The sequence below is a fragment of the Carettochelys insculpta genome, chromosome 22 (assembly GCF_033958435.1).
Source record: "Carettochelys insculpta isolate YL-2023 chromosome 22, ASM3395843v1, whole genome shotgun sequence".
Lineage (NCBI taxonomy): Eukaryota > Metazoa > Chordata > Testudines > Carettochelyidae > Carettochelys > Carettochelys insculpta.
Genome location: NC_134158.1, coordinates 6898508 through 6926312, shown reverse-complemented (window position 1 = coordinate 6926312; position 27805 = coordinate 6898508). Strand labels below are relative to the sequence as shown.

General features: G+C 49.3%; 2 protein-coding genes across 3 annotated transcripts in view; both read left to right on the top strand.

Annotated features, from left to right (window-relative positions):
* Positions 1–7102, top strand: part of LOC142024965 (C-type lectin domain family 2 member D-like) — a 40519-nt gene extending 33417 nt beyond the window's left edge. The window contains exon 6 of the mRNA XM_075017357.1: positions 6113–7102. Coding sequence (XP_074873458.1) covers positions 6113–6124 — 12 coding nt within the window. The 3' untranslated portion in view covers positions 6125–7102. The remainder of the gene's footprint in view (positions 1–6112) is intronic.
* An 8142-nt stretch (positions 7103–15244) lies between these two features.
* Positions 15245–27365, top strand: LOC142024862 (zinc finger protein RFP-like). 2 transcript variants are annotated; one of them, XM_075017153.1, is made up of 8 exons: positions 15655–15777; positions 16658–16782; positions 19844–19939; positions 20531–20761; positions 21323–21345; positions 22059–22174; positions 23912–23971; positions 26006–27365. In XM_075017153.1, exons 2-8 carry the CDS (start codon positions 16726–16728, stop codon positions 26518–26520), a joined length of 1098 nt encoding a protein of 365 aa, XP_074873254.1. In that variant the 5' UTR covers positions 15655–15777; positions 16658–16725; the 3' UTR covers positions 26521–27365. The 2 variants fall into 2 exon arrangements, with proteins under 2 accessions (XP_074873253.1, XP_074873254.1); XM_075017152.1 differs by lacking the exon at positions 16658–16782 and having other exon boundaries at positions 15245–15777.
* Positions 27366–27805: the final 440 nt, after the last annotated feature.

Sequence of the window (27805 nt, the reverse complement as noted above, 5' to 3'; positions counted from 1 at the left end):
TACTACCATGAGTTGTCCTGGTGGTTTTATTCCCTAAACTTGAAATAAAAATTAACGTCAACTTAATAGTAAGTAATAAACCCAAACGCAGTTTTCAGTGTACGCCTGCTCTAGAATTAGTGTCTGAATTTCTACTAACCATACAAAAATGATTCTTTTTAGTATGACATGTATATGTTAGTCTGTAGCTAGACAAGAATATTCTTAGAAAAGTTTGAAGTAAACTCAACAACCATTTATTTTTTAATGGTTGGAAAGGAGAGAGGGAGACAATTTTTCACATCTTGGAAATTGTTTTACTAATTTTCGGGGTGCGGGGAGGACCTTGCCTTGGACCTTGCCTCGGGGCCCAGCAAGTCTCTCTTCAACCCTCTGTTCAGAAGTGATGAGGGGGGGACTAGTCACTTCTGAACATAGGGCTGAAGAGAGACTTGCTGGGCCCTGGGGCAAGGTGGAATGGGCCCTGGCTCCATATCCCCAGCAAAAGTGGGGCGTCTGGCAGAAGGGGCAGACTAGGGCTAATATTGCCCAGCCAGCCCTTCACGGGTGCCCAAAGTGTCCAGTGTGCACTTTATGGGGCTCTGATGGTGATTTAAGGAGCCTGGGGGTCCACCCACTGCTACAGCAGCAGTGGGGGCCAGGAGATCTGGGCTCTTTTAAATTGCTGGGTCCCAGGACAGCTGCCCCTTTTGCCCATCCCTGTCAGCAGCTCTGCCTAAACAACTTCATTTGCTCAAATTGATAGTATTATGGCCACGATCCTGCCAATGCTCAAGTGCATAATGTGAATAGTATGCAAAGTAAAGCTTGTGTCTCTGTGTTCAGAGGGACATGTTCTTATCAGTGTTCTCTGTAAGTGAAGCACTTGGGTGGCTGCCCAGGACAGAATCAGGTGCAGCCCAGCTGATTAGCAGAGCATCCACAGCCATCCACAGCTGGCAGCATGTGTTCCTGTTGATGGTGCGTATCCACTCTTGCCTTGGTGCACATAACAAAAATTATTCCACTGATGGATGTCAAAAATAGAGGGAACACTGCACATGATCCCAACAATAATGCAAATACAGGTACAATTTCTGAGCAGTGGACTAACATTTTTTTAAAGTTACTCAAAGGGCCAGCATGCAGCTAATACAACTCTAAACCAATTAAGGAGGACTCTGAGGCATACCATAGGCTGTGACCAAAACCAGTCACAGAAGGATTGCTGCTTTTTAAGAGAATGGGAGTTGGTTTGCACCTTTTCCAGAAATTTATGTTTGTTTATAGTCAAGAAGAAGCTGAGAGCAGACATGGGGCTGTTTGTAAATCATCCTTTTGCTACATTTTGTTTTAACTAAGAAAATCACTTTGTTTTTAAGAAAGAAGTGCTGGCCTTGAAACCCACATTGTAGTAGGAAGACAACCTGAGACATAAACCCTTGAAACAGAGGCCGAGTGTGAAGCTGGTACCACTCACAAAATCTGGCAACAGCAGGGTTCATATTACAGGACTGCACAAGAATTGTTAGGCACAAGTACTCACACAAGCACATCCTAATATCAAGTGGTACTAGAACATCCCGATATCCAGGATGGTACCAAAACATCCCCCAAGGATAGCAGGGAACACACTGACCCTCCTGAAAGTTAAGGATGACTATCAAAACAAAAAGCAGTTAAGTAGCACTTTAAAGAGTAGCAAAATAGTTTATTAGGTGAGCTTTCGCGGGACAGACCCACTTCTGAAGACTATTTTGCTAGTCTTTAAAGTGCTACTTGACTGCTTTTTGTTTTGATAGTGTATACACTAGCACGGCTTCCTCTCTGTTACTATTCAAGGATGACTACGTAATAGAGATGTTTTGATTGAATATGTATGAGGGATGGGTGATGAATAGCTCCATCAGCTGGCAGAAACTAACTGTGTCAGAGAGGTAACAGACAGAAAGACATGCTAGTCTATGTATTATCAAAACAAAAAAGCAGTAAAGTATCACTTTAAAGACTAACAAAATAATTTATTAGGTGATGAGCTTTCATGGGACAGACCCACTTCTTCAGATTATAGCCATACCAGAACAGACTCGATATTTCAGGCATAGAGAACCAAAAATAGCAATCAAGGCTGACAAATCAGAAAAAAAATTATCAAGGTGAGCAAATCAGAGAGTAGGGGGGGGGGGGGTAATAAAGAATTAGATTAAGCCAAGTATGCAAAAGAGCCCCTATAATGTCCCAGAAAATTCACATCCCGGTTCAAACCATGTGTTAATGTGTCGAATTTGAATATATTTGTGTCAGAGAGGCAGCACATTAAGTTGTTCGCACCATGGTATAAAGATGTGTCTCAGAGGAACTATCTTTGTCCAGATGAGAGGGAAATGAAAAGTCCTGTCCTTCATTGCGCTGCAACCAATCTGGTGAGCATACATGTCTGAGTAACCTTGTAGCATCTGCCAGGTGCAACTCCCATGCTTTTGTTGGCACGGGAAACGTTATTATATTCTGATCTCATAGAGACATTGTTTTGTAAATGAATGCTTATTGATGTTCTCATAAGGTTCAATATTGAATTTAGCATTGTTAGTGAATCCTCCTTAATTTTCACTATTGTTTTGTTAATGAGATCCTGTTCATGTTCTATACGACCGAATAACTCTACCTTCCTGTAATTTACTTTTTGTTAATAATCTATTGGTACTTGACCTCCTGCTCAATAGGGAATTACCAGAGCGGAATGGCATAAGACCAGTAAGAATTCAGTTTGAGCTGGGGGAGTGGATAAGGGAATTATGAGAGACTCTCCCCTGGTTTGTGGGGAGGGGGTGAACAAAGGAGGAGAGAGGTATAAGTATTGCACACTGCTTGTTGCAAGGTGTGCAGGCTTTGAGGAGAGATCCCCCTGCACCTTACTTGGCATGCCAAATAAAGATTCTTCTTCCACTCTCGGTGTGTTATTGGGCCAGCGTTGCATAATGGGCATGAACTGCCACTGTGCCACCTTAAGAAGGAGGCAACAGTTTTGGCGTCCCTGGGTGGGCACTCTAAATCAAAGCCTTGCCCGGCTCGCCTCTTGGCGGGGGTAGCGGGAGACGGCGTCGGACTTCCAGCGCGCACCGGTAATTTTACCGGGGAACTCGGCGTCTGGGTTCCGCAGCCCCTGCTGGGGACGACACAACGGTGCAACGCAGCAACGTGGAAGAGAGAGAGGAAACAGAGGGTGGAGCGGCAAGAGCCGGACCTCTGGACAGGTAAGACCCAGTCCCTTTTTGTGAAAGGGACTTCTGGGACGCCAGACGGCCAATACAGGGTTGGGGCCATAGGTTGTGATAAGGATGGGACTAGGTCAAAGTAGCCCCAAGGATAATACTCCCTTGGGTTGTGTTTTGAAACATTGGAAAATTATAGCGGGGGACCCCACGATCAAATCTAGACTAAGGAGACTGTGCACAGTAGAGTGGCCACAGTATAACTTAGAAGGGCAGGAGCGGTGGCCACCAGAGGGATCCCTAAATTATAACACCATATTGCAGCTGCTTTTGTTTTTACAACATACCGGTAAATGGGAAGAACATAGTATGGCCAATATTTTGAATATCTTAAAAATAGACAAGACCTGCAGGAAATGTGTGGATTATCATGTGCAGTACAACCAGCTGTAAATAAGCCTAATGTAAACTGTCACCAGGACCCCCCTTCGGCTTCTGCACCCACACCCCCTCCATACAGGGAAAGGGTTTCCCATAATTTGGGAATAGCCCTCTTAGTTAAACTGTATCTATTAGTGACTGAAATAGTGGTTGACAGACCGGGAGCTGCAGATCGGCAGGCTACTACTATGCAGGTGTATTCCCATGTGCCCTTTAATCTGATCGATTTGGCAACTTTTAAAGCCCAAGCCGGGGAGTTTTCCACGGATCCTAGCCGCTTTATTTCAATTTTCAAAGGGTGTTTAGCCAGTCACAAGCCTGATTGGAATGACTGTCAGGTCCTAATGAGAACCCTGTTGTCTGAAGTGGAGCGTAAGCAGGTTGTAACAAAAGCCAGGGAGAAAGCAAGAAAAAGGCATGAACTTGGCAGGAGCGAAAAAAAAAAGCAATTTGTCAAATCCCTAAGCCCAGCAATAGGAAACAACTGCGTGCCTTTTTGGGAACAGCAGGATTTTGCAGATTATGGATACCTGATTTTGGGGTACTGGTTAAGCCTCTGTACGAGTGTGTTAAAGAAAGAGAGACTTGTTCTGTTTTTTTTAAAAAAAAGAGGCTCAACATGCATTTAAAGCTTTAAAATTGCGTGTAATGGAAGCTCCAGCCCTAGGTCTATCAGATATTACTAAACCATTTCAGCTGTATGTGCATGAAAGGAAGGGAGTGGCCCTGGGAATATTAACTCAAAAGGTGGGAAGTTGGAAGCGACCTGTGGCTTACTTCTCTAAACAAATAGATACTGTTGCTAGAGGCTGGCCAGCGTGCCTGCGGGCGGTGGCGGCTGCAGCCATCGTCTTAGAGGAGGCAGAAAAACTCACTTTGGGAGGAGAAGTTGAGGTCAACACCCCACATGCTGTCCAAGCCCTGCTAGAGGCAAAAGGAGGGCTTTGACTCACGCAAGCCCGACTCACAAAGTACCAAGCGTCGTTGCTAGAGAATGCAGAAGTTAAGTTAGTAACCAGTCCAACTTTGAACCCAGCCACCCTTTTACCTGAAAAGGGGGCAGAGGAAATTGAGCATGACTGTTTAGAGACTATTGACACTCAATATTCGAGCCGCCCTGACCTTAAAGACCAACCACTTTTAAATGCGGACTTAGAGTGGTTCACAGATGGCAGTTCCCAGGTGATAAACGGAAAAAGGAGAGCTGGATATGCGATAGTCAGCCTGCACAAAACTATTGAGGCCCGTCCTTTACCAGTGGGTACATCAGCTCAGCTAGCAGAACTTATAGCCCTCATTCGAGCCCTGGAAATGGCTAAGGATCTGCAAGTTACAATTTGGACAGACTCTAAGTATGTATTTGGGGTAGCACACGCCCATGCATGGAATTTGGAGAGAAAGGGGAATGCTCACAGCTCAAGGGGAGCCTGTCAAATATGGAGAACAAATCCAGGCTTTCCTCCAGGCTATACAGGAACCAAAGGAGGTAACTATTGTCCATTGTCGAGCTCACCAAAGGGGGGATGGAGATGTAACTAGAGGTAATGCCCGGGCAGACCGAGAGGCCAAACGGGTAGCGAATACGGAAGATATTGCTCTTTTGCCTCTGATTCCCACTCTCCCAGATCCCCATGAGAAGCCAGAATACTCTGCCCAAGAACAGCAGTTAGCTGAGCAGTTACAGCTAAACCTGCGAGAAGGATGGTATGTAAGTGAAAAAGGACAAGTGTTGCTTCCCGGACCCTTGATAAGGCCAACGGTTCAAGGAACACATGCAGGTCAGAAGGCCCTAATCCAATTATTAGAGAAGTACTTTATAGGAGATGGAATAAGAAATGAAGCCAGACGGGTGGTTAGAGACTGTATGGTATGTCAGAAAAATAATCCCCGAGCAGGAAGACCCGTGGTACCCTCCCCACTACCATCAGCCCCGGGACCGGGACTCGTGTGGCAAATTGACTTTACTGAACTACCTCGCACCAGTGGGTTTCGGTACCTCCTGGTACTTGTGGACTGTTTCACAGGATGGATAGAGGCATTTCCATGTAAAAATTGTATGGCCAACACGGTTATCACTAAAATCGGAGTACCAGAATGGATTGAATCAGACCGAGGAACCCATTTCGCAGCCAGATGTGTGGAGAAAGTAGCAGATGGACTCAATATTCCATGAAATACCACACTCCATATAGACCGCAGGCCAGCGGAGTGGTGAAAAGAGGGAATCAGACTTTGAAAAGACATTTGTCAAAATTGTGCCAGGAAGCTCAGCTTAAGTGGCCAGAGGCCCTCCCCTTAGCCCTCTTAAGGACCCGAATATTACCCAAAGGGAGGTTAGGATTAAGCCCATTCGAAATCTTGTTTGGGCGACCATGGCCAATGAATGGGGTGCCTGGTACAGGTATAGAATGGGGGATAGGGGAGGGGTTTTTAAAGAAATATTTGCTGTCGCTGTCGTCTGTTATGTCTTCAATCCACAGGTTTGTTCATGACAATCAGCCCATTCCGTCGGACCAACCCCTTCACGATATTCAGCCAGGAGACAGCGTGTTGCTTCGGGCGTGGAAAGAGGAATCCCTTCAAGAGAAGTGGAAAGGACCCCACCTCGTTTTATTGACCACAAAAACTGCTGCTAAACTAGAAGGAGTCAAACCGTGGGTCCATTTCACTTGATTAAAGAAGGTCGAACCGGCTGAGGAAAAGGAGTGGACTGTGAGCCGTGTCACCCCAGAAGCTGAAGAGGATTTAGGACTGAAATTGTTGTTTAAGCGAAAGTAATTCTGTATGCTGTAGCAAAATGCGTTATTTGCTAATATGTAACTGTTTGTTAGGATTCAAGTAGGTTTGCCATTATTTAAAGGGTGTGTTGACTTTTTCCACCAATCAGTGGGAATGCATGTATTAAGAGATAACAAAATGGGAATGCTACCTATGAATCAGGTTTTAAGTAAGGAATATGAGAAGACTCAATATGGGACATCTTGAGTGTTCTCAAAGGGGGGAAATGTTGGCACGGGAAACGTTATTATATTCTGATCTCATAGAGACATTGTTTTGTAAATGAATGCTTATTGATGTTCTCATAAGGTTCAATATTGAATTTAGCATTGTTAGTGAATCCTCCTTAATTTTCAGTATTGTTTTGTTAATGAGATCCTGTTCATGTTCTATACGACCGAATAACTCTACCTTCCTGTAATTTACTTTTTGTTAATAATCTATTGGTTCTTGACCTCCTGCTCAATAGGGAATTACCAGAGCGGAATGGCATAAGACCAGTAAGAATTCAGTTTGAGCTGGGGGAGTGGATAAGGGAATTATGAGAGACTCTCCCCTGGTTTGTGGGGAGGGGGTGAACAAAGGAGGAGAGAGGTATAAGTATTGCACACTGCTTGTTGCAAGGTGTGCAGGCTTTGAGGAGAGATCCCCCTGCACCTTACTTGGCATGCCAAATAAAGATTCTTCTTCCACTCTCGGTGTGTTATTGGGCCAGCGTTGCATACCGGGCACGAACTGCCACTGTGCCACCTTAAGAAGGAGGCAACACTTTGCTGACACTCAAACTGGACTGGTGTCTTCATCCCGTAGCGGAAATTGCGGTTATTGGGCAGTTCACTGGAGGTCTGTTGTGCCAGCTGTCTGCGCAGAGCTGCGGCAACACACAGGAGAACACAAGAAAACAGCTGAACCGCTGAGGGTGGTTATCTTCTGCATCAGAGCCCATTAACCAAGTTACAGGAACCCATGAGCAGAAGCATCTACTTTGGTTTTGGATTTCCTGGGTCCAGCCATTTTGGAGGAATTGAGAGCCAAAGATTATTTTTTTCCCAAAAGCAGCCTTCCAGTAAACTTTCAAATTGCAACTGTCCGGGCTCTAAGGAGAACAAGGTGCCTCACTTCTTATTGCACACACTGGATGCTGACGGATTTTCACCAAACACTGACTTTTGCAGGTCTTCCTCAGTGCTTTGGGAGTCGGATGCCCTGGGAACATCATCCTTGCAGGAGCTGTGATTGTGCTGCAGGTCTGGGGTGAGTGATTCCAGGTCTTATAATATTGTTATTCTCGCTCTTCTCTGTACTAGAATTCTGTACATGTATCTGGTAAGGCAATCCATTAACAATACTCTTAGCCAAGGTACTCACAGTCTAAATGTGTACCTGGAATTCCTCTGTTACTTCACAATCCCCGAGATCTCCTTTCCAATTCCTGCGTATTTGTGAATGAAACACTTGACCCCTTGGGTCACACAAGTCAAAGCTTCACTTAAGATGTAGTTCAGAGCTTGGTATATAAAATGTGTGAGATTGGACTAAGCGAACTTAGTCATTAAAGGTGCAGGGAAAAGTGGAATGAATATTCATGACAAAGGAGTAAAGATGATTGCATCTCATAGACTTGGCAGACAGTACAGTATTTAATGGATTTTCTATCCTCTATCTTCCCCCACCCCCCACATGCTGATGTAGTAATCAAAGTCTCAATGGAAACAAATACTTCATGTTTCATCGCACAGCAACTCTACAGGTAACCTCACTCTCACTGAGGTCAGTTCCCCCATTTCACAGCCCCTGGAGACTAACAATCAAATTAGCCAATTCAAATGCTCTTGGTTTTTTTGTAGCAGAGATGTGTCACGCCCACGTGATCCTCTCTGTCTTTAGTTCTCTTATCATCAGTCCCACCTAAGGTTCAAAACAAAAAGCAGTCAAGTAGAACTTTAAAGACTAGCAAAATAGTTTATTAGGTGAGCTTTCGTGGGACAGACCCACTTCTTCACACCATAGCCAGACCAAAACAGGCTCAATATTTAAGGCACAGAGAACCAAAAACAGAAAGCAAGGAGGACAAATCAGAAAAAAATAATCAAGGTGATCAAATCAGAGAGTGGAGGGGTCGGGGGGAAGGTCAAGAATTAGATTGAGCCAAGTATGCAGACAAGCCCCTATAGTGACTCAGAAAGTTCCCATCACGATTTAAACCATGTGTTCATGTGCCAAATTTGAATATAAAAGCGAGCTCGGCTGTTTCCCTTTCCAAAACGGTGCGATAATTCCTTTTCAGTAACACACATACCTTTAGGTCATTGACAGAATGCCCCATTCCATTACAATGTTGACTAACTGGTTTGTGGAATGAGGTATCTTGAAAATGAGGTATCTTGAGGATTAATTTGCAATATGGGGAGAAGGAAAGAGAATCAATAACCAACAGTCAATGGAATAAAACACACGAAGTGGAACAGGGACGTCCCACTGGGCGGGAAGCCCAGACCCAGCCCAGCGCCCCTGCACACCCCATACGGTCAGTCCCCCGACTAGAGAGCCCTGCCCTCAGGCAGCACCGGGTGGCATCCGTCAGGGTGGCAGGTGCTCAGGACCTACAGCCGTTGCACTCCGGGGAGCCCTCAGGGGGCACTGAGGAGTCCCTGGGCGGTGGGACCTGAGGGAGGCAGCAGCTGGGCAGCGCTGGCAGGGGTGCAGATGGGGCATGAGGGGACAGATGGGCAGGTGGGAGGACAATCTCCTTCCCCTCCCTTGGCAGGCAGCAGCCGGCCGGCACTGGGCAGTGTGATGCCTGCACTGGCTCTTGACAGCGCCCGGTGGTTTCCCCCTGCAACGTGGTAGCCAACTGACGTGCGAGTGAGCCGGGGCCAGAACCCAGGGTCCTTGAGGAAGGGGGAGTCCCACCACCCACCGGCAGGAGGAGCAACACAGTCACTAAAGGGCAATGGAACTCCACCTAAAGTCCGCCCACTCCCTAGGAGGCAGGCACCCAGTCAGTGAGAGGGGGAACCGACACAGGTATAAAGGGGACTAGTAACAAGTTTATTAATAAGCAAAACACAAGAGCAACACAAACACGTAAACCAGGTCAACTCCTCTATTTTTGACTATACTTTAACTTACAACAATGGATGTGTGATCCATCCTGGGAACCGGTGGTAGTATATTTATTTCTCTGCAAAAGAAAACGGATTCCTTAAAAGGGGAGAAGTGGAAGGAGGGAAGGGAGACCTGGGCCGGGGCGCTACTCCCAGCCCAGATGGGTAGCGGCCGAGGCTACCAGGTCCTTTTGCTCTTAGATAACCTCCAAACCCCACCCTTTTTCCCAGGACCTTTAGCCCACTCAGGATGAATAAAAAATGGATGGGGAAAGGAACAGGAGAGAGATTATGGGTATCTTCTCATGGAATCTTTTATAGGTTTGTTAGAACTTCTCTTAGTTTAACATCCAAGTTAACAACACTATAAATTGATATATATAACCATAAACGATGTTTAACTACAATAACATATAACAGATCTTAACCAAGTACTCTTAATTAAGTGTGGTGGGCTCAGCAGGTCTGGCCTTGAGGGGTCAGACCCCCAGATGTTACCCTCCCCCCATCGAGAAACGGTACAATAGGAGCTGCATATCTCCTACTCCCCGCTAAGGGGCACTGGTGCCCACCAAGTGCCTTGAATATGTGTAATGGTGTTTATGGCCCGGCTATACCGTAGGTCCAACCAAATTACATGTCCTGTGAGATGGTGTCCAATCCAGTGTTTGGTCAAGTCCGATGAATTGTCCAATCCAGTGTAGTCAGTAAGTACCCCAGTACCAGCGCTGCTTGCATGTGTTGGCGTGGCAGGTGGAGCAACGATGATGTTGGTGGGTCCTAGGTGTCCCTCACCGGGCACGCAGTGCCTGTGGCCAGAGCCATGGGCCAGTTCACCACCCAGTGGGCTGAAGACCCACTTGCCGCTCCTCGATGAAGCATGGTGCTGGGGTGGGTGGAGGCGCTTATTTGGCAGTGCTGCTTCTTGCTTCCTCTTATAGGGGGCTGAAGCAGCAGTGATTAAGCTCTTTTAGCTGTTCTGCTTAGCAGTAGATAGCTCAGTGATTTTAGCAGCTCAAAACAACACCCCCTCTGGAAAACGAGTGTAGCACCAATGCCTCAGCTCTGAGACCAGTGATTATACAGCTCTTAGGCAAGGCCACCCAGAAGATGGCTGCCACAGTGATGTCACAGCTCTCTACCAAAGCCACCCAGAAAGATAGCTGCCACAGTGATTTTATAGCTCTGAAGCAGAGGCAAAACCCCCCTGAGAGAGAATTGCCACAGTGATTCAGCTCTGACAGAGCCACCTAGAGGACTGCTGCCACAATGATTTTCCCCACAGCTCTGCTCACAATACTGCACATGTCTTACTTGGAGTCCTCTCAGGATGAGTGTCCAGTCCAGGAAAGCAAAGCAGAATAACCCCAAATGGGCTGAGAGCCCTGGATTTATAGGGCATTTACATGATTATTCATAAGGTAATTTCCATATTCATGATGTGTGTTATAGGTTTCAATCAGGTCCTCTCTCTTGGCCAAAGGTTCTGGAAGCTGGCAGAAGCCCACTCCCTTTGACCAATCAGAGGGCTCTGTTTGAATCCTTGCTTCATGGATTCAAGTTACGGGGGGGGAGCTAACTGCTCCAAAATGGCCGTAGATGGGCCACAAAATGGTGGCCTATAAGCTTTTAGTTTGTCCATGTCCCTGGATAGATTTTACCTCAGCCAGAGGCTTGTTTCCCCTGACACACGGGGGCGATTATGTCCTAGAGATAAAAATCCCCGACAGCTCTGCCCTGCGCCAGACAGCGCTGCTGCTGCGGGAGTGGGGGCAGTGCTGGACAGCAGCCCGGGGACGTCCGTCCGTCACCGGCTCTGACAGACGCCTTGGGGGGAACCTGCCCCTCGTGCCCTGGGAGTGCAAACAGCTCTGAGGGGATGGAATGCTCAGGGAAAAGGGCGGGAAAAACCGGTTAGTTCCGGTTCCAACCGCCAGCGCCTGACCACCCAGCACAGCTGAGCCCCAGTGGGGTCCCAGTCAGGGGGTCCGACTCCATTGGGAATGAGACTACGGAATGATTAGAACCACAGATTCGATATTTAAGCCACATTTAAAGTGGCCTCTAACAGGGGTGTGGGCAGAGGAGCACTGGGGGTCAGGGCCCCTACACTTTAAAAGTGGTGCTAACCCCAATGCCCGTGGTAAATAGGAGCTCCAAGCCAATGTGAGCAGTAGCCCCTGTGGGTAGTGCAGGGAGGGGTGCTTGGAGCTGGGACCGCCACCACTGCCCAGCTACCAGCGCAGTGTGCAGACCTCCCTTAGGGGCACACAAGGTATAAATCTGGCCCTGTCTGCTCCTCCAAGTCATTTTCCCCAGACAAAGCCACATCTAGTGGGGTTAAGGCCCCGGCAGACAGTCCCAAAGCTGGGACTCTGCAGCGTCTACATTTCAAGGAGTTTGCCCTGGTGCTTAACCCGGCTCTGTCCAACAGGTGCTGTCCCCAGGGCTTCAGGGCTGAAATCCCAGCCCACATTTAAACCCTGGGGGCTTCTGGGGTTTGTATCACTCTGTTCCTTAAACCTGCTCAACACAGGTTGGTTGATTCATCCCCATATGACTCCAGTGTCCTGTTACGTGCTGTGCCACTAGTCACTTCATAAATACCAATAAAGCTGAGTGACAACTGAGATCTCTAATTACTAAAATACCTGAACTTGAACTGCTAACAAGGTGGATTACGACACACTCCCAGTCTGGTTAACAAGGTTTCATCTGCTTGGTGGCCCTGGTATCACAAAGTGCTTGGATCCCAAGTCATCTTGGGATTGGGGTGGGAAAACATCCAGCAGTACCGCCCCCACACATCCAAAATTTTGGGGAAGAAGGGGCTTCAGGAAGGAGGGTTTGCTTCCAGAAGATCCCTGAGGGCTGCGTGTCTGCATGTATACTTTGGAGTCCGGAAGAGCTTCTTCTGGACGCCGAACCATGTGCCAATATGCTAATGAGGTGCAGAAAGTTTGCATCCGTGCCTCACTAGCATTTTCCAGATAGCTCATTACTGTACCTCTTCTGGAAGAAGTGGCATGTGTAGACACAGCCATAGTCCTGAGCCAGCCAAACCCCCAGGGACATGACATCTCTAGGAAATACTTGAAGTCAGACATTTCCAGTGAGTGGAGAATTCCTGCATCTTCTGTGCAAGGGTGGGAACTTCAGGAGGAAGATGATGAGGGACATTTGTAGCTTGTGACTTTCCCCTATCATCTCACTCTAGAGCCCTGGAGAGATTCGGAGCTAACATAATCTGAGTTCTTTCCCAACACTGGGAGGTATGAGGGGGAGCGAGAGAGCCACGTACCTGCTCAAGGTGCTTCTGACATCCTACGGGGGAAGAGGGAAAAGAATCTCAGTCCCATACAACACACACAGGGATCCCAGGGCAGGGATTTTGCAAATATGGGGAGAATTGGCCCTGTCTTGGTCCCAGGGCCATGGATTCCCTGAGCTAATGGGGCTTTGCCATCTCTAACATCTCTGTGTCTGTAACTCTGCAAAGCACAATAGTCACTCACATGTCAGCACTGAACACCCTGAATCACACCCAGACCTCTGAATGCTGGACCCCAGAGCTTTTGATTCAGTAACCTCCCATCCCTGTGTAGGGAGCTGCAATGTTTCTCCCTCAGTCTCAGTCTCACCTGCAGGAATTCACTCGCTGGCCTCTGACACTTCCTCTCCATCTCACCGATCAGCTCACTGAGACGGGAAATCTGGGCAGAGAGTTCACTGACATTGTCATTCTGGATTCTCACAATCACCCCGTCCAGCTTCTCCAATTGGGCCAGCAGGAGTTGCTCTTGTTACTGCCACAGATGCTGAAATTCAGACACAGTTTTCTGCCTCTCAGTTTCTGTATGAAACAGGGAAAGGGCTGGTCAGGGACATGGATGGAGATTTTAATACAGTCTTATAAGAGAGAAAATTCCTGAGATATCTGTGCAGGGAGCAGAGCATGCGCTGTCAGGCTTACAGCCACAGTTGGAAGTCAGAAACTAAGGCCAGAGTCAGGATCTCACTAAAGATTGTGGCCAGAATCAACATCCAGAGTTATGACAAAGGCTGAAACAGAATCAGTGTCTCCATTCATAAGAGGGCAGAACTGGGGTCAGAGTGAGACAGTTGCAGCCAAGTGAAATGTTAATTCAGAATCAGACCCCAGTGCCACAGGTAAAACCTAATATCATTCAGTTGTACATACAACTTCCCTTGACTCCTTCCAATGTCAGCTGTGTATCCGAACATCTGGTCCAACCAGGAGCTTTGCAGGCAGAGCCTGTGGTGGGCCAGAGCTCCACTAGCCCATCCCCTGCTGTTCCAGACAACTGTTGGTTTGCAGTGACAGTCTGGGACCCATGGATTCAAGTTCAGAACCTGTGGTCCTTCAAAGCCTGACACTTCACTGTAGGTCGGGCTAACAAGGGAGAGGGTGTTTTTACAGCTGTGGCCCCAATTGCTCTTAAAGATACGTCTCCATACCTCCTGGGCAATAACAATGAACAGTTTGGGAGTTTTGTGAATGTTACAACGAACAGTAATTAACTCATTAATTAAAATCTTTTGTCCTGCTGAAGATGCTCCTTTCCCTCTACAGGGAAATCCTAGTGATATTTAGGAACAGAGAGATAGCCGTGCTAATCTATATACTATCAAAACAAAAAAGCAGTCCAGTAGCACTTTAAAGACTAACAAAATAATGTATTAGGTGATGAGCTTTCGTGGGACAGACCCACTTTTTCATATGATACATGCACACACATGCACGCGCACACACAGAATATCTTACGAACGCATGAGACCCCATTCACCAAGCCACAGACAAATTTAACAATAAACAACCCTCCAATTCCTTGTCCAAGTTGTTGAAGATCAATCAACACCTACCAGATACTGCTGTCTTCTGTTGTCATGGGTCATGTTAGAATTCCAGCACCTTCTCTCTCTCTCTTCCCTCAAAGTCTTCAGACTGACCTGGAGTGCTCCCGAAAAACCCAGATGATTCAGTGGTTTCATGTTGAGTGATGACTGTCTGTAGCAGGCATTTTTCCCACCCAAAATGCAAGGCAATTGTTGGTATTCCTAGATAGACTAGGTGAGGGGAGGCAATATCTTCGACTGGCCCAGCTCCTCTTGGTGAGAGCGCCAGGCTTTTGTGCTTTGGGAACATACTCTTTCCTGGACCTGAAGAAGAGCTCTGGGTAAGCCGGAAAGCTTGTCACTGACCTACAGCAGTTGGGCCACTAGCAATAGATTTCACCTACCCAGTCTCTCTAACATCCCAGAACCCACATGGTTATAATACTGTACATAGCAATGGGTCTGTTGAATGTAGGGCATCAGAGGCACCAAGGAAATGAAACCTTGTTCTTGGGAACTGGGTGTGTTTTCTATCGCGGCTGTTTGCATTTATATCCTTCACTTTCTCCACGGGTAAAAAGTTGTCCTGAGGCACCTTTGAGACTAAAAATAATTAAGTCATGAGCATTCATGCTTAAAACCCACTTCATGAGTTGGATTTGGAGTGGAAATAGAAAGCCCAGGGTTTATCTAGCAGGGAGCGGGGATGGGGGCATGGGGAGAAAGGAAGTACCTGTTGCTAGTAGAACCAGCTAATGAAATTATTCTGGATGCCTCATTGCTGCAAATGTCAAAGGTGGGGAAATTGTCTTTGTTACTCATACTTTGTTACTCAGAGGGCTCTAATGTTACCAGTAAGCTCCTTCCGGCTCAGCAAACAGACTGCGTCAGATCCAGGAAGAGAAACACCCACTTGCTGTAGCACATGCGCCTGTTCCTGAGCTCAGGAAAGTGAAACTAACCCTGTTCCCAGGCCGGAGGGAGCCATGGCTGCCGAGAACCCCGTGGGAAGTCTCCAGGAAGAAGCCACATGTCCCATCTGTCTGGAGTATTTCACAGCCCCGGTCACTCTGGAGTGTGGGCACAATTTCTGCCGAGCCTGCATCAGCCAGTACTGGGAGGGACCCGACACAGCCGCCTCCTGCCCTGCGTGCAGAGAGTCTGTGCAGCAGAGAAACCTCCGGCCCAACAGGCAGCTGGCCAATGTTGTAGAAATAGCCAAACAGCTGAGTTTGCAGGCAGCGAAGGGAGCAGGCGGGGACGGGGTGTGTGGGGAGCACCAGGAGGCTCTGAAACTGTTCTGTGAAGAGAATCAAACCCCCATCTGTGTGATCTGCAGAGAGTCCCAGGCTCACCGCACTCACACTGTGGTTCCCATCCAGGAAGCTGCCCAGGAGTACAAGGTACAGAGCTGCTGTCCAGGCTAACGGTGATAACTTTGCGTTTTACTAACCAGTTAATGGCATCGTTCCGGTGTGTGCAGCCCTCCTGGCATCAAAGTTGCTGTACAAATTAATGCTGCTCCAGCCTGGCAAAAAGGCAACAAAGGAAGTTGTTAAGTTTGTCTTGTGATGAAACATGCCCACCCCTGATGCTTTCGGGGAAATGAGCGGTGACTATAAATATGCATAACTTAGAGATGTTTGAAACAAAAGGTGTTCTGTAACCGATTATTTCCAACGTTATAACCGGCTGAATGTGTATAGTTTATGTGTGGTTGGAAATATGCAGCTTGTGCTTGTTTAGAGTGTTAAGGGGGCTAATAACAGCCATTACTCAGGTTTCTGGAGCCACCCAAAGGATGGGGTTATATTTCCTAATGACTGATCAATTAACCTGAGGGCTTGTAAATGGCCTTTTTTAGTTCTCTAGGTCTGGGAGGTGATTGGTCTAGAGCTGCAGTGTCCAATACGCTCCCCATTAGCCACTGGAGATTCTGGCGAACGTGGGGCACCTCTGCAGCCACTCCATGCATGTACCCCACCATGTGGCGGCAGGAGTGGAGGTGGCTTTTCCGGTCCCGGGGGGCTTGTGTGGTGCGGGGCGGTTTGCAGGGCGCAGCATGGCTCCATCCTCAGGGCAGCTCCAGTGAGTAGCCTGGCTGGGAGGGGTGCAGTGCTTGTGGGGGCTGAGCCAAGGGGGACTGGTGCAGGGCGGCGAGGGGTGGTGGTGCCTGGGGGGTACCTGGGGAGGCAGTGCCTGGGGTGTGTCTATGGAGTTGAGGGGATTGTGGCAATCTACAATGTTTGTTATATATATTTCTTTTGGACACCACTGATGTAGAAAGACGTGATCCTGCCACCTGGTACGGGTCTACATTTTGGAATCCAGGTTCTTTTCATTAGGGGACGATGTTTAAAGAATGCTTGTGGAGGGAGAGAGAGAGAGGGAGCCTATTGAAGCAACAGGTATTTGTCTGCCTAATGCTTTTTGGCCTTCTTTGCCTTTTGCTTTTTGCCTGCCTTGGAAATTGCCTGACACCCTAACGCTGTGTCTACACTGCAGGTTTTTTCAGAAATAACTTATTTTGACTTTCTAACTTGTAAATAAATTACTTCTGAGAAGAGCGTTCACTCTGCCAGAACATTTTGAAACTGAGCATTCACACTAGAGAGCCCAGTTTCGAAATAAGAGCAGTGATGGGATGTCTCCCCAGAGGCCACTTAAGTTGTAATTTCCTCTGTGTAGTACACACTGAGTCAATTTCAGTATTGAAAGGGGGAGGGGGTTGGTGAAAGTCATTCCTTTTGGTGAAGTTACTATTTCAAGTTAAATGCTCTGTTATTCCAGACTAGTAACCTTTCCAGTGTGGAAGCAAGGTGGTGGGTTTTGTTTTGTTTTTCTTTTTTTTTCTCTCCCCAGGAAAAAAAGGCTTTTTTTTTTTGGGGGCAGGGAAAAAAGAAAAAAAAAAAGGTGTAGAGAAGCCCTAAGAAACACAGACAACTTTCCTGGAGACACAGGTTGGGATAAGATTCTTTTTGACCTAAAGTCTGCATCTACTCTAGCAAGTCTTTTTGGGAAAGTTGGACCTTTTTCGAAAAAACCCATGGAACTTCTACACACAAAATTTGCTCTTTCGATCTGAAATCGAAAGAATGCGGACCTTTTCCCAGCAGCCCTCTTTCTCTCCCAGATGAGGAACAGCATCTTTTGTCCGAAAGATTCTTTTAAAAAAAGCAAGTGTAAACACTCCACAGGCCCTTGTTTTGAAAGAGCAGTACTCATGGTGCCAGATTTTTCGATCCCTGGCCCATTCTTTCGAAAGAACAGGGGCTGTGTGGACTCTCTGTGTCGAAAGTGTGGATTGATCTTTCAATCCGCTTTCTTGTGTCTGGACCCAACCTTTCGAAAGAAGTTTATTTTTGGAAGAGCTCTTTCGAAAGAACGGCTTTTGAAGATCACTGTAGTGTAGATGCAGTCTGGAAGAGGAAGAAGGCTTCCAAAAAAAGGGACTCATTCTTTTGATCTCAGATCAGTAGAGTACGTTTTGTGTGTAGACACTCCATGGGTTTTTTTCCGAAGAATGCATGGCTTTTCCAGAAAAACTTGCTAGTGTAGACACAGCCAAAGATTTTACCTGATCTAAAGGCAGCTGTTTAGATTAAGAACTAGATTTTCAGTTTGGCTGATGTGGGTTTGTTTTTTTTTTTGTGGTTGTTGTTGTTTGATTTGATAACTTACTTTAACTTGCTTTTTTCTATTTATAACCACTTAAATTCTACTGTTTTGTTTAAGAAAAACATTTTTGTTTCTATCAAAACAAAAAGCAGTCAAGTAGCACTTTAAAGACTAGCAAAATAGTTTATTAGATGAGCTTTCGTGGGACAGACCCGGGTCTGTCCCACGAAAGCTCATCTAATAAACTATTTTGCTAGTCTTTAAAGTGCTACTTGCCTGCTTTTTGTTTTGATAGTGTATAGACCAGCACGGCTCCCTCTCTATTTTTGTTTCTAATTAATGCAACTGGTTTTGACCTGCGGAGGATTACCACTGTGCGTATCTCCCTTTCATTGGTAAAGGGGGCTTACCTAATGAGCCCTCCCTATGCATATCTTTGTACAGAGAGATACAGAGTTATTTAGCATTTTAATCCCTTCTGGGGTTGATTCCCTAGGTGCTGTGCCCTAGAACTGCATCCACAGAGAGCTGTGGTAAATCAGTATCTCCACTGCTCCCCAACTCTGAGCCTTGGCTGTGGGAGATCAGAGGATCTGGCTCATCAGAATAGGGTGCTGGGGAGCCCTGGAGAGCAAGGAGGTGGGTGTCAGTGACATGATCAGCACACTGGGGAGCATCCCAAGGGGCCTTCTGTGACCACACCCGTCACATGTCTCTGAGCAGTGGAAGACGTTTCAAACCCTGCTCCCAGCAGTGACCTACGGGAACTCTCTACACACTGGAAGCTCTTAAAAGATTGCTGAGGTTCAACTCAGAAGATCCACAGGCCAGCCTAGGTGAGAGAGCTGCCTTCAGGCTGGAGAAGGGCGAGTTACACGCTGTGGCTGTTATTACCGATTCTGTCACAGGGTTTATTGTTCTTAGTGGCACCCCAGCAGTGCCTACAGGCCCCAGATGAGATTTATGTTTCAATTGTGGGGGACCTGGCACAGAACTTAGTGAGGGACAGTCCCTGCCCTGAGCCATTTACAGTCTAACTCGACAGGACACATAAACGATGAGAGGAGAAACTGAGGCACATGGAGGGGAAGTGACTTGTCCAAGCCCACTCAGCAGGTCAGTGGCAGAGCTGGGTATAAATCCTGATTTCTCCAAGCCCAAGTCCAGTGTCCTAACCACTAGGCTGTACTGTCCCCTCACTAGCACTGAGCAGTCATGAGGTGCAGCCATTAGGAGGGAAAGATGCCTTGCTGACAGCCCCAGGCCCAGCAGGGAGAGGAGGTTTCCACAAGGATGCTGAACTTTGTGGCTCCATGAGGGATTAAACTCAGATGCTGTGGCTGGTACAAGAGGAGGTCACTGGGCATATATTGAGTCTGTTCTGGTCTGGCTATGGTCTGAAGAAGTGGGTCTGTCCTACGAAAGCTCACCTAATAAACTATTTTGCTAGTCTTTAAAGTGCTACTTGACTGCTTTTTGTTTTGGGCAGAACACTGTGTGGGCCTCAGATGCCTTCAGCCCACCCACAACAGGGCTCAGATGGAGCAGTTGATTCATCCCCCTGTGACCCCAATGTCCTGTAATGTGCTGTACCACTAAGCAATTTGGAAGTACCAACAAAGCTTGGTCATAATCCAGATCTCTCAGTAATTACTATAAAGACCTTATGTGAATTTGTAACATGTCTGAATATGACCAGCCCTCAATCTGCATTAATAAGGTTTCACAGCAACCTTGAGGCTTTTTTTTTTTTTGGAGGACAGTGGGATAGGAGAGGGCAGAAGGAAATACCCAGCTCCACACACTCCTCAACCCAAAGCAGAACCTCCCAAATCCTTTCTGTTTCCTCAGGGAAAAATCCAGGCCCGTTTGAAGACTCTGAGAAAAGAAAAAGAAAAGCTTCTGGGACTGAAGGTGACAAGAGCAGGGAAAAGCCAGGAGTATCTGGTGGGTGCCTCTTGTTATGAATGGGCAGAGACTGGCAGGGGGAGGTCTCTTGGGAGGCAGACTCCTGTGTGGCCTTGGCAAAGGTGGGTCTGTGTGTATTTCTCCTTGATCATGATTTGCTGGATTAGATTCATATATATAGACACGCCCTAAGCATCCATTGAAGGGGTCAGTAAATGACCAGCCTTTGTGGCTTCCCCAGAAATCCCCACAAGGGAGCTGAATGTCCCCAAGAAGTGCTGTCTGTCATGTCTAGTCATTTTGTCAAACACATTTGCTTCTTTTTTCTCCACTTGCATCTCTGTGAAACGGTGCTGAGTCTGGCCTCCTGCTGCTCTGAGTCTGAATTCCCAGAGGCCGCAAATAACATGAGTTGAGCATGACAGGCCTGGAAACCTCCCTTTCAGAGATAAGAGGTGCCAGAGGGAAAGCAGAGAGAGAATCAAGGGCCTAGTACCCACAGGGTAGTGTCCAATATCAGAAATTTTACATTTTTCCAAGAAATTCCCCCTCCTGCACACTCAGCTCTCCATGACAGGGCCCCAGGCTTCATCCAAGTCCCTGACCAGCCCTTTCTCTATTTTTATACAGAAACAGATACAAGCCGAGAGGCAGAAGATTGTGGCTGAATTTCAGCAGCTGCAGCAGTTCCTGAAGAAACAAGAGCAACTCCTGCTGGCCCAGCTGGAGAAGCTGGAGGAGGAGATTGTGAGGATCCAGAATGACAATGTCAGTAAACTCTACCCGCAGATTTCCCGTCTCAGTGAGCTGATCGGTGAGATGGAGGGGAAGTGTCAGAAGCCAGCAAGTGAATTCCTGCAGGTGAGAGTGAGGAAGAAACACAGGCGCTGACTCTGTGTGTGCTCCGGAGCAGAAGAATAAGTTGTTGCTTAGCACTCACCAGCCACAGCTCCTCCACTTCTCCCCGCACATCCTGCCTGCCACAATCAGCTGTGGAGGTCGGAGTGGGGAAGGGTCAGGTCCAGGGTGTGCTTGGGACAGGGAGTGGGTAAAGGTGGGGGAGAGGAAGTGTGGGGGCAGGAAGAGGTGGGGCAGAGTGTGGCATTGCCAGAGGGGGTGGAGTCGGAGTGAGGTGCTGCATCCCCTGGGAGAAGTGGAAGCTGGTGCCTATGGTTACAAACATCCCAGCTCCCCACACAGGGAAGGGAGGCTCCTGAATCATAAGCTCTGGGGTCCAGCAGTCAGAGGTCTCGAGTTACAGACACAGAGACGTTAGAGATGGCAAAGCCCCTTTAGCTCAGGGAATCCATGGCCCTGGGGCCGGGGCAGGGCTTCTCTCCCCTATGTTTGCAAACTCCCTTCCCAGGGATCCCCAATGTGTGTTGTGTGGGACTGAGATTCTTTTCTCTCTTTCCCCTGTAGGACGTCAGAAGCACCTTGAGCAGGTACGTGGCTCTCACTCCCCCTCACACTGCACAATGCTGGAAAAGAACTTGGAGATGATGTTAGCACCAAATTCCCCTGATGTTAGGGGCCAGCAGTTACAGGAAGGACACATGCTGGGCACAGATCTCTCTGATCCTCTTCAGGCTGAGGGTCTCTCTGTAATTACCCATTCAGTGGCAAAGTCTGACCTCAAGTATTTCCTAGAGGTGTCACCTCCCTGGGGGACCAGCTGCCTCAGGACTGTGAGGGTGTAATGTGGGCCTGTCCCTGCTGGGCACTGGTTAGCATTCAGCCCAGGGCAGCAGTGCCCATGAGTCTCTCCCAGCTGAGGGCTGTTTAGAGACCTGTGTGGAAGGAGCTGGGGAGGGATGAAATGGCGTCTTGCTCTAGTTCCTTGTGGGAAGATTTCTACAGGAGTTCATCTGGGAGCCTCCCGTCCCTCAGAGCCGCGAGGCCAAGGAGTGAAGTGGCCATGGAGACTCAATTCCCCTTTTATCCCCAGAGTTGGTGTCTCCAGGCCGTATTTCTAGAATATTGACAGGGCCATCCAGGGGAATGTTGTAGGGCCATGGGCTGTGCTGCACCTGCTCTCAGGCTGGGAGAAGCAGAGGAATTCTAACTCCCAGCCCATTAGAGCAACAACTCACTAGCAAGAAGTGAACAAACCAAGTCACTAAATGCCGTATCACCATCTGACGTTGTTTCTGTCCAGGTGTGAGAAAGGGAAGTTCCAGCAGCCAGAGGAGATTTCTCCTGAACTGGAAGAGCAAATCAGGGGTTTCTCCCGGAAAACTCTTCTGATATCAGAGAACCTGAGGAAGTTCAAAGGTACCTAGAAGGGACTAAAGGGGAGAGAATGGCACAACGTTGGGGTCCAAGACATTCGGGTTGATAAATTCAACCACTTCCTTGTTCCAAACGCATGCTTTGTAATTCCAGTGACTGTTAAGTGTGAGAAATGGCAGATGTGCTGAAAGAAATACTGCCCAGTTACCTTCTCCTGGGGCGTAGGTGGCTCATGATGCATTTCTCCCCTGATGCTCCATATGATGTGTGACGTTATGCACAACCAGATTACGTATTGATTAGTTGTCTTCCCATCAGCTTTGTGTGTTACGCATAGGAAGCATCTTTTGTAACTCCAATACTGCACACAGATGAAGTTTTACATTGTCAGAGCTTTTGCTGTCCAAGCAATTTTCAAGTTATTCTCTTTCCTGATTTACTCATTACCACTAAGTACCCACTGATGTGCACAGATCACTTCTCTGCTTGGGGATTTCTGAACTTTGCTGCCTGCTCCTTGGCTGTTTACTTTGGGTGTCTGTTGTCTGAAAGCACCTTGTGTGGTCAAGGGCAACTTAGGAACTCATCACGGAATAACTAGGTCAGTTACAGCAACAGTTTTTCTTACGTCATGTAAACTGCTAGCCAGGCCAGAGCCCAGTCATTCCATATAAATGCACAATCTCAGTTTCTCCAAACTTAAGAGTAAAAATGACACTTGTATGAATTCTCAATACTGCAAAGCACAGAAGTGGAGCCAATGTACCCAGGGCCCAGTGTCCGGATGTCTCACATAAATTGATGAGTTACCAATGATCACAACTTTCAGGTGCAAATTCATCAATATCGCTTCATCTGGGGTCCCTGAGTTTCTGCAGGGCAGGTGCTCCAGAGCTGGGTAACTTCCAGAGCTGCTGGTGGAGTCAGTGGGGGCTGCAGGTGCCCAGCCCCTCTGGAAACCAGGCCCTGGGGCCTAAAGGTTGGCACCTAAAATCTGTACCCTAAATGAAAGGTCAGTTGTTAAAACCGGACCCATCTCATCACTGTGCTCTGGCCTGTACGGCCACTAGTCAGGGCCAGTGGGCATCAGGGAAGGAGAAAGCCACTTCCCCATGACAAGAGATCCCTCCAGCACAGGAACATCTTGTGCCTTCTCCCCAGCAGCTGCAGGCAAAAGGCGTGTTCCTGAAAGGGTTGGGAATGGGGTGGGGCTAGGGAGGGCAGGTGTAAGAGGGAGGGGGTGGAGGAGAGAGAAGAACCTGGGCAATGCTGGGCGTCTGGTACTGTGCTCCCTGGTCAAGGCACATGGGGCCGTTGCGTATGGCAGATGAGTCCCGATCGTGCTGCTCTTTATCGAGGTGCTGAGTAAACAGACCCCACAGCTCACAGTCAGATCCAGGCCTTTTCCAACTCTGAACATCCTATTCAGTGTCCAAGGGACCAAAGTGGGAAAAGAGAATTTTATGCCAAGGTCTTTGCATAATGGGGGTCTAGGTAATGCCAAAAGGAACTAAGTCAATGGACCAAACCAAGGGGAGTGTGAACAGTGAGAGGGGATGAAGAGGGAAAATTAAATCTCACAGCCTGTCTGGCCTGGGATGGGTGTGAGGCTCAGGGATGTTGGTTCCATTGCAGGGAGATGCCGGAATGAGAGAGGAAATGGAGGCATTCAGACCTCTTCATATTATGTATCTGTTTCTCTGTAATAATTAAAACACAGCTCTGTGAGTTCACAGTGAAAGCCTGAAATCTCACCTCTCTTATGCTTACCCCCTCCAGACACTTTGCCGTCTGCACTGGAGACACGAGCAGAGGAACCCCCAGGAGTGCACAGACGGGGTGAGGTTGCAGGTGGAGATTGTCTGAAAATGATGAGATGATCCCAGTGAAATCACTGGCATGGGATTATAGTTAAAGTTACTGGCCAAACCGCCAGCGGCCACAACACACACAGCTGCACAACTAACACACTGAACAGGGAGTGGATCCAGGGGTACTCGAATGGGGGACCAGGAGGCCGTGAACTAAGTTCTGTCTAAGCTGCACCATTGTGCAGATTCCCGTGAAACCCAGGGCAGCAGCAGGGAGAGATACCTTTCCCCAGGCCCCAGCACTGCTGTGGCTGGTGGGGGGAAGGTGTCTCTCCCCTGACCCCAGCAGGGATCTGTGCAGTCAGGAAAGAGGAGCCTCAACCCCTAAACCTGCACCCCCGCCCCAAGCAAGAGCCCCCCCCCCGCCAAGACACCTCCTGCATCCAAATTTGTTCCTAGCCTTGCCTCACACCCCCCTCCTGTACTCCAAAACCCTCACCCATCCTCCAGGCTGGAGCCCCCTTCCGCGCCCAATCCTCTCATCCCCAGGCCCACCCCAGAGCCTGCACCCCTAGCCAGAGCTCTCACATTGTCCTGCACCCCAGCTCACTGCCCGAGCCTCGTGCTTCCACTGAGAGCTGAGCTTCCATTTACAACCTCACCTCAACCCCCTCTGCGCCACCCTGGCCACACACTGTCCACGTTCTGCCACATATCAACTCCACGTCGGCGCACGTAACTGGTCAGCCCACATGTCGACATAACAGTTAGAGGGAGCACTGGCCATGCCCCAGCCTTTTAGAAGTGGGTGGCCAGACCCCTGGGAACAATTTGGGGGCAGAGGGGCACATTTCCCCTCCCAGCTCCAAGCCTGGGGGCGGACATGGACCTTTGCAGGCAGTGACTGTCCTCCCCACGTTAAGCACAGACCCTGCTTGGGGCGCCAGCCTCTTCCGGGTCCTTGACCGTCCCGGTTAGCTGCACCTCTTCCCCCAAGGCCCTGCCCCCAGGACGGGCCAGAAGCCAGAGCTGGGCTGCTCCCATTGATCCTGGGATGTATGGATGGGCCCTGGGTGCTCCACCTGCCCTGGGTGGCGCTCTGAGGAATAGGGGCATGAACCAGAGTCTGCTCTCGGGCCCTCGGTCCTTGGCCCAGAACAGATATAGCTGGAGGGCCACTCCACAGTGGCCAAGGCTCCAGCCTGGCCAGGGGTGGGACCTCACTTTAGAAGAGGGGCAATAGGGCAGTCATGGAGGGCCTGGGGCAAAGGCTGTGGGAACTTGGGCCCCCCTCAGTTTTTGGGGGAACTCCTCAGAAATCCCAAGCTGATGTCACACGCACTCCTGACGCCAGCCCTGGTGCTGAGTTCACGCCCATGCTGCTGTACAGAACCCGCTCCCTGAGCAGCGCCTCACAGAGCCCTCTGCCCTGCAGGGTGACCCCTCCCTCAGCTTTACCCCATTGTAGGGGGTCTCCCCAGTGCTCTTCTCCCACCTGCTGCCTTTCCTCTGGGCCAGGCTGGGCTCACCCGGTGGAGCTGCTCCCTGCTTCCTGCACTGGGGAGGTGCTCTCCTTGGGGTGCTGGCAGCTCTCCCTTCTCTCTGGGCCCGGGATGGGCCCGCACCCAGCGCCACCTCTGACTCTCTGGTGCTAAGGAGCTCTTCTCCAGGGCTGCACCTTCGTCTGTTCCCCGGCCTGGGAGTGGAGGCTGCGTGAGGGGAGGGGGTTTCCCTCGGGGGTTAAAGCTGGTACCTGCCTCCCCTGCTCCTGCCTCACTAACCCCTTCTGAGCCATGTCCGATCCTGGGAGTGGAGCAGCCCAAACTTGGGGGCAGGAGGCTGAACCCTCTGCAGTCAGATGAGGAACTTACGAGGTGGGTCCCATTACTCTGAGGAACTGCAGTGTCAGCTCTGCTCAATCTCAGGGCCCAGGACAGGGGCAGCTCCCTGGGGTCCAGGCCTGTCCCAGCCAGATCAAGGCTGCTGGGGAGTGTGAGAAAAGGCCCAGCCTCCCACTGGGCTGAGCTCTGCCCCTCACACTCTGATTCTCCGTCCCCTGTAGCCAATGTGACTCTGGATCCAGACACAGCTCATCCCAACCTTGTCCTGTCTGAAGATGGGAAGAGTGTGAGATGTGGAGACACAGGACAGGATGTGCCCGACACCGTGGAGAGATTCGACACTGTGCCCTGTGTGCTGGGGTCTGAGGGGTTCACAGCGGGGAGACGTTACTGGGAGGTGGAGGTGGAGGATGGGCGACTCTGGGCTGTGGGGGTGGCCAGAGAGTCTGTGCTGAGGAAGGGATGGATCAGCCTCAGCCCTGCGGAGGGGATCTGGGCTGTGAAGCAGGGCTGGGATCGGTTCCAGGCTCTCACCTCCCCTGAAGAGACCCTTCTGCCCCTGAGCCAGGTCCCCAGCAGGATCCGGGTGTGTCTGGACTGTGACCGAGGGCAAGTGACATTTATCGATGCTGGTGCCCAGGCACCGATCTTCACTTTCCCAATGAGCTTGGTCCCTGGTGAGAGAATCCACCCATGGTTCTGGGTGATGGGATCCCAGCTCAGACTGTGCCCCTGAATCCTGGGCAGGGGCTGCCGGCCTGTCACAAAATCCCACCAGGCTTCCACACAAAGCTTGCTTCCCAGGTGCTGGGGGTGGCAGCACATCCGTTTGCACTGACCCTCTGTTCCCCTGTCTCCTGCTCCACCTCCGGCTGTTGCTTACACTCAACATGAGCCCCAGGGCTTCAGCACAATCCCTGGCTGCTGGCCACACTGACTTCTCAGCTCGGGAGAGACCTCCTCCTTGTCCACCTCTGCCTCATCAGCAAGAACTCCTGGGTATCCTCCAGGATAAGTCCTGTTTCTTCTGGCTCTGTGCCCGGGGAAGTATCCAGAGGGCTCTTGGTTGTGGACGTGGGTGTGGACATCCTCACCCAGGATTCTTTATAAAACCAGCACATCTTGAGTGCAACACCAGGCTGGTGGTTTGCCTCTTCCACCTCCTGGTGGAGCTTCCTGGGTTCCTTAATCTTGGCTCTGTATTGCAGGGTGCATGGCTCACACAGGCCTCGAGAAATGTGGCTATATGTGTCCCAGTTCATACGGGTCATTGGTAGCTGTGATTGCACTGATCCTTTGCCCAAAACACCGATTAGGTCCAGAAGCTCTGGGGTGCTCCAAGCGGGAGAGCTCCTTGAACGCCAGCCAGCCCTGAGTCCCGGAGCAGCCATCATGAGGTGTGCCAACCACCCGGAAATGCGTTTTAAAGTTCCTGGACTTGAGTGGCGGAGGGGCGTTATTTCTGTTTACCTGTTTATGTGGCTGCAGAGCAGCAGAGTCCAATGTGCTGGCCAGCGTGGTTCATCGGGCATTGTGGGAAACATCGTGGAGTTCAATAAAGGTGAAGAACCCTCCTGTGAATGCAAGCTACAGTTGTCACCTGCAAAAGGCTGGGGAGGGGAAAAAATGCCCGTGTGGAGCCGGAAAGTTTTTATCACAAACTGGGGGAGTTTTGCTGCTTTTGAAGTGTGACCCTGCACCAGGCTTTGGTGTCAAAGAGTGGGTTTTGGTGACAGAACATGCCAGCGTAGACAGGCCTCCTGGACTCAGGGTCCTTTTCTCCTGCAGTGTCAGTGGCTGGGATACAGGAGGTGCTGAGTTTGACATGGAGACACATTCCCGGGGGGGGGGGGGGGGGGGGAGTCACTGGTCCCTCAGCATTGGATTTGGCCTGGGAGGAGCCAGGCCAGGGCCCTTCAGTGGTAGGCCTTCTCTATGGCATACTAGAGGTAAGGTTCCAGGTGACCTTTGACCCAACACACCCTCACCATACGGTGTAATCTAGTGAAGGAGCCACTGAA

What these genes read in the sequence shown, in the direction of transcription:
- LOC142024862 (XM_075017152.1), top strand. Translation starts at nt 15,361, where the DNA reads ATGGCTGCCGAGAACCCCGTGGGAAGTCTCCAGGAAGAAGCCACATGT. An exon ending in AAGCTGCCCAGGAGTACAAG is followed by an intron (nt 15,778 to 19,843) that starts GTACAGAGCTGC and finishes CTGTTTCCTCAG; the next exon opens with GGAAAAATCCAGGCCCGTTT. An exon ending in GTCAGAAGCACCTTGAGCAG is followed by an intron (nt 21,346 to 22,058) that starts GTACGTGGCTCT and finishes GTTTCTGTCCAG; the next exon opens with GTGTGAGAAAGGGAAGTTCC.